This window comes from Zingiber officinale, chromosome 8B, assembly GCF_018446385.1.
Source record: "Zingiber officinale cultivar Zhangliang chromosome 8B, Zo_v1.1, whole genome shotgun sequence".
Taxonomy (NCBI): domain Eukaryota; kingdom Viridiplantae; phylum Streptophyta; class Magnoliopsida; order Zingiberales; family Zingiberaceae; genus Zingiber; species Zingiber officinale.
In genome coordinates, this window is record NC_056001.1 from 108,165,681 (window position 1) to 108,171,951 (window position 6,271).

At 40.3% G+C, this 6,271-nt stretch overlaps 1 protein-coding gene across 1 annotated transcript; it reads left to right on the forward strand.

The window, feature by feature from the left end:
* The first annotated feature begins 907 nt into the window (after window positions 1-907).
* LOC122017579 (patatin-like protein 2) lies at window positions 908-2,895 on the forward strand. Its single transcript, XM_042575226.1, has 6 exons — window positions 908-1,152; window positions 1,243-1,424; window positions 1,542-1,731; window positions 1,812-1,973; window positions 2,070-2,372; window positions 2,474-2,895. Exons 1-6 carry the CDS (start codon window positions 1,003-1,005, stop codon window positions 2,723-2,725), a joined length of 1,239 nt encoding a protein of 412 aa, XP_042431160.1. The 5' UTR covers window positions 908-1,002; the 3' UTR covers window positions 2,726-2,895.
* The last annotated feature ends 3,376 nt before the right edge of the window (window positions 2,896-6,271 follow it).

The window sequence follows — 6,271 nt, forward strand, 5'->3', positions numbered from 1 at the left end:
CCCCTCTTATTTTTTTAGGTATAAAAAATCTAAAAACAAGTATAATTCCGGTTAAATTTAGCACTTTACACTAGAATTCAGCACTCTATACTAGGATTGAGTATATTTTTTATCGAAATGAACCTTCATATTTTTCGGTATAAATAGTCTAAAAATGAGTATAATTCCTATTAAATTCAGTATATTAAACTAAAATCGAGTATATTTTGAGATGAAAAAAGAATCGTACTCAATTTGATAGAAAATATACTAGATTCTAAGTTAATATACTCAATTTAAGAGGATTTATACTGATTTTTAGACTTTTTGTACCTAAAAATATCATGAGCAATTAGATAAAGATATTTGACTGGGGAGTGAAAATAAATATTTTCATGGATGAAAATTACATGTAAAAATTTATTTGTCAACAGGGACTGCATGTAAAATTATCCCTAATCCATTTAGGAACGCTCCGATCCCGTCCATGCATTGATTGCTATAGAAACACGTTTTACTTGCAAGTCAATTAAAATAGTTAATTGCCATCGAACCACCTCTAATATATAATACCTCTGGCCGGCCAGCTTTGGAAAGTCCTCGGCTTATCCATAATCCATATATTATAAGCGTTGTTTCTATCTTTATCAAAATCTTTTTCTACACTATTAAAGAGGGCATTTCAATATGAACAGTAAGTTTTATTCGAGTCAAAATGTGAAATTTACATGGCCTTGCGGAAGATCACATCAAGACGCGTACATCAATTAAATTATTGGTGGATTCTCATTTGCACGTTTTCTTTGTTTTTCAGCTCATTCAATGTATTTCGATTTCATATAGTTGCATGATTAAAACGGCAAGCCCCCACTTAAATTATTGGGCTCTTTCTGCTTTTCGATCGTTCTATATATTGATCTCTAGATCTCTTTCTCTCGATCAATCAGTGAATTACCACAGCAGCTGATTTAGGTCCGCAAATATATTCTCTCTCTCAAGAACAAGAATAATCATATATACACCATGGCGAGCGACGGAACTGATCCGGCCACCTCTGACTCAAACCCTCCGCCATCCCTCGGGAAGAGGATCACCGTCCTTTCCATCGACGGCGGCGGTGTTCGCGGGCTGATCCCCGCGACGATCATCGACTTCCTAGAATCAGAACTGCAGGTACGCATATATATATATATATGCAGTCATAAATATCCGATCGACGTACCGAGAGATTCAAGTTAATTATATTAATTCTCGGTGTTGCAGAAACTCGACGGACCTGATGCGAGAATAGCGGACTACTTCGACGTGATCTCCGGCACGAGCACCGGTGGCCTTGTCGCCACCATGCTCGCCGCTCCCGGAGAGAATAACAAACCACTGTTCACCGCCAAGGACATTGTTCAGTTCTATTTGGATCACAGTCCCAAGATTTTTCCACAGCAAAGGTTAGAATCATCTATATATATATATATATATATATATATATATGACAAAATTTTGGATAATTAGGATGAAGGATCAAAATTAATTTATGAATTTTACTATTTATTTATTTATTTCAGGTCTGGGTTCCTGAGTTCAGCACTGAACTTGGTTGATGCTTTCGCTGGACCAAAATACAATGGCAAGTACCTTCACACCAAGATTCAAGAACTCTTAGGCGACACAAAATTAAGTCAAACTTTGACCAACATCGTCATCCCAACTTTTGACATCAAAATTTCTCAACCCATCATCTTCTCCACTTATGAGGTAATTAAACGAATTAATACTTCTTGGGAATGAAGATTATTTTATAGGTATATCGATGGTGATCAATGTTTTGTTCGCAGACGGAGAAGAATCCGTTGAAGAACGCTCTTCTGTCGGACATCTGCATCAGCACCTCCGCCGCCCCCACATACCTCCCGGGGCATTACTTTGAAACCCATGACGATCAAGGAACGACGAAGAGCTTCAACCTCATCGACGGCGGCGTGGCGGCAAATAACCCAGTAAATTCACACACCCGCGCGCATCTAAATAGATATTCTGCTCGTAATTAATCTAGGAGCTAGCTAGTTCTTATATGTGCCGTTGATCATGAACAGACGTTATCCGCCATGAGCCAAGTGACGAAGCAGATTCTGAAATCGAACACGGATTTCGACTCGTACGAACCGGTCGACTACAGTCGGTTTCTGGTGGTCTCGATCGGGACCGGAACACCCAAACAGGAGGAGAATTATAGCGCACAGACGAGCGCTCGATGGGGCTTGCTCGGTTGGTTATACAACGGAGGAAACACTCCCATCATCGACATTTTCTCCCAGGCGAGCTCCGACATGGTGGATATCCATCTAGCACATGTTTTTCAGGCACAGGACAGTGAAGGCCGTTACTTTCGCATACAGGTACCCATTTAACAAAATTATAATTAATCATTCATTGTAAAATCTCACCGAATTGAATAAAACAAACAAATTAATAAACTAAATGATATATATATATATAGGACGATACTTTGACTGGTGATGCGACTTCGGTGGATAAGTCGACGGAGAAGAACTTACAGAATTTGGTGGAGATCGGGAAGAAACTGCTGGAGAAGCCGGTGTCGAGGGTGAACCTGGAGACAGGCCTGTCGGAGCCGGTGGTGGATGGGAAGGGAGGAACCACATCGAACGGAGATCGACTCGTCTACTTCGCCAAGAAGTTGTCGAACGAAAGGAAGCGTCGGCAGGAGAGTTTGGCTTCCAATGCGTGAGAGTTACTCAGCATCATCAATAATTAATGTTGTTCGTCTAAAAATATATAAATAACTAGTCATCAATAATTCATGTTGTTGGGATTGCACCAATTTATCAAACTTGTAAGCATGATTAATTTGTTTAAGCTATTCAATGGAAGCACGTACGTGATTGTTCAGTAGGAAAACTCTGCAGTATATATAATGCCTGTTGTTGCAAGGCATGATGGAAGAACATAGATAAAGATACAAATACAAAAGGAATAATCAGATCCAAGTAACAACATCGAGCTTTCTACATGAATGAGTCAGCTTTTGTTGCTCATTAGTGCTCTTGAATAGGGTCTTTAGATAGCAAATGATTGCCCATTACAAAAATTTAGAATAAAACCAGGACAATTTTCTAGCTACCTGATGAACACCATATCTTATCTATTTTGAATTTCATTAGTGGTGTCTGATAAGGTTCACTCTATCAAATCATGCTATTAGAATCCACACGAATTTTTATTCCCATCCACTCTACAAAATTCAGTAAAACACTTATTAATAACCTCTTCCGCCAAACTTAACAATCTGACATAACTACTATGCAGGTGAAAACAATACAAATGAGACTTTTCTCTCTTGAACTTATGGATCTGTTTAATTTCATCTTCTTGACTGCCGAAGAAGTAGCATGAGAATGATTACTATGAAAGCAATAACCATACATTGAATTAAATCAATGATGCATCCACAACAAGATATTGTTATCATCCATCAATAAAGCAAAACTAAAATCAAATGATAGGTGAAGAGTACTGATCTAAATCCATTGCAAGAGTCATTAATCCTTGTTATCATATGAATTCCTGAAAGTTCAACGGAGTCTTCTGTAAGAGTGAGCGCTCGGTCTCAATAGAAAAGAGTTCAAGGAAGAAGAAGAAGAGCCAAATCAAAACATACCAAATTGAATCAACCTTCTCTTCTGATATATATATATATCAAAGTCATCTTGTAGGGTTTCCATTGCTCCAATATTTTTCATCGGAGTACATCCCTTGCGATGAACTTGCAACTAATTCTATGTTTAATCCTTTAATTAGCGGATCCGTTAGGTTATCCTTTGACTTTACATAGTCAACAGTGATAACTTCCATTGAAAGTAGTCGTCTAATAGAATTGTGTCTACGACATATATGCCTAGACTTATCATTATACAAATAGCTTTGTGCCTCACCAATTTCCAATTGATTATCACAATATATATAAATTGTCAACACAGATTTCGGCCATCTAGGAATATTTTCTAAGAATTATCATAGTCATTCAAGCTTTTTATCACATTTGTCAAGAGTTATAAAGTCATATTCCATCATGGATTTGGTTATTATAATTTTCTGAGAAGGTTTCTGATGCGGCGTGTTATGGGTGACCCGAGAGTAGTGTGGGGTCGATAGTAAAAATGATATGACAGCCAAAGTCAATGGGAGGTGGTAGCTACAGTCAAGATGAGGTGGCAGTTAAGGAGACAGTCAAGGTGTACGTGTTTGGACAGACCACTCACCTTTGGAACTTAACTCCCCACTCTCCAAGGGCAAGTCTCCCAATGTGCAATCGATCGGCCCTATAGTCGGTCGGACTTCCAAGACTTAGCTCCCCACTTTTTAAGAGTAAGTCTCCCCGTATACAGTCGGTCGGCCCAATAGCATAGGACTTCTGAGACTTAGCTCTCCAATTCTCCTCTGCAAGTCTTCCAGCATACAGCCGATCGACACCAACCTTGGTAGGATTTCAGGGGCTTAGCTCCCCATTTCTGATGTACGAGTCTCTCAATATACAGTCGATCAGCACCATCACCAGTCGGACCTTCTGGAACTTAGCTCCCTACTTTTCAAGAGCAAGTCCCCCAGTATACAGTCGGTCGGCCCCAGAGTCGATCGGACCTTCGGGACTTAGCTCCCCACTTTTCAAGGGAAAGTATCCCAGCATATAGCTGGTTAGCACTAGCGCCGGTCGGACCTTTCGAGACTTAGCTCCCCAATCTTCAAGGGCATATCTCCTAGCATATAGTCGGTCGGACCTTCCAGAACTTAGCTCCCTACTCTTCAATGGAAAGTCTCCCAGTATACAGTCGATCGACCCTAGATCCGGTCAGACCATCGAGATTTAGCTCCCCACTTCTCAAGGCAAGTCTCCCAGCATGTAGTTGGTCGGCACCAGCGCTGGTCGGACATTCCAGGACTTAGCTCCTCACTCTTTAGGGGCAAATCTCCTAGTATATAGTCGGTCGATCCCACCAAGATATTGTTATCATCCATCAATAAAGCAAAACTAAAATCGAATGATAAGCGAAGAGTACGATCTAAATCCATTGCAAGAGTTATTAATCCTTGTCATCGTATGAATTCCTGAAAGCACAACGGAGTCTTCTATAAGAGTGGGCGACAACCAAATCTTGGTCTCAGTAGAGAAGAGTTCAAAGAAGAAGAAGAAGAGCCAAATCAAAACGTACCAAATTGAATCAACCTCCTCTTCTTATATACCAAACCCATCTTGCAGGAACCATCCACCATAAAAGTCCATAACCTGCTAACAGTCCATTAATATTAAGGAACCAGATTATTAGATTTACGCATTTAATTAATATCCAATAGTATAAACCAAATCCCCTTCATGCATCAAACATTATATCACTTAATTAGAGTTTAATTTCTTAATGACAATTATTGTGTTTGTTGTTAATCTCATTTTAGCCCACCAAATGGAGACTTAAATCCTTCATACTGTTTTGGTCTGAGAATGAGGTATGGGTCAACTACTAGATTGTCTCTAGTTGACTTTCGACTAATCAGCTATTGTCCTTCAACCAGGTCAGTCATCAATGGGTCTTCGATGAACTTATAGTATGTAGTCGATCGACCCTAGATCCGGTCGGACCATCGAGACTTAGCTCCCCACTTCTCAAGGCAAGTCTCCCAGCATGTAGCCAGTCATCACCAACGCTGGTCAGACCTTACAGGACTTAGCTCCTCACTCTTCAAGGGCAAATCTCCCAGTATATAGTCGGTCAATTCCAACACCGGTCAGACCTTCCGGGACTTAGCTCTCCACTTCTCCTATGCAAGTCTCCTAGCATACAGTTGGCTCGATACAGAGCCAGTCGAACTTTTGAGACTTAGCTCCCCACTCTTCAAGGGTAAATCTCCCAGTATATAGCCGATTGGCCCCAATGTCGGTCGAACCTTTCGGGACTTAGCTCCTTACTTCTCCTGTGCAAGTCTCTTAGCATACAACCGATCAAATACAAAGCTAGTCGGACCTTCTAGACTCAGGTTCTCACTCTTCAAGGATAAGTCTCCTAGTATATAGTCAATCGAATATAGGGTCGGCCAAATTTCCTCCAAGAGACAACAGTGTCAAAGAATCGTAATAACCTCTCATAGAATAACGATTACTCGTCAGGGAATATTCCACTACCCCGACATATGCACACAATGGAACCTTCTTCTAAGGGTGGTCATACCTCATCTTTTCTTCAACATATTCTAACACTAGACATTCCCTAACACCTCATTATAG

Bases quoted from the DNA above. Each gene is read 5' to 3' on its own strand.
- LOC122017579 (XM_042575226.1), top strand. From the start codon at position 1,003: ATGGCGAGCGACGGAACTGATCCGGCCACCTCTGACTCAAACCCTCCG. The intron at 1,153-1,242 runs GTACGCATATAT...TCGGTGTTGCAG, and splicing joins TCCTAGAATCAGAACTGCAG to AAACTCGACGGACCTGATGC. The intron at 2,373-2,473 runs GTACCCATTTAA...ATATATATATAG, and splicing joins GCCGTTACTTTCGCATACAG to GACGATACTTTGACTGGTGA.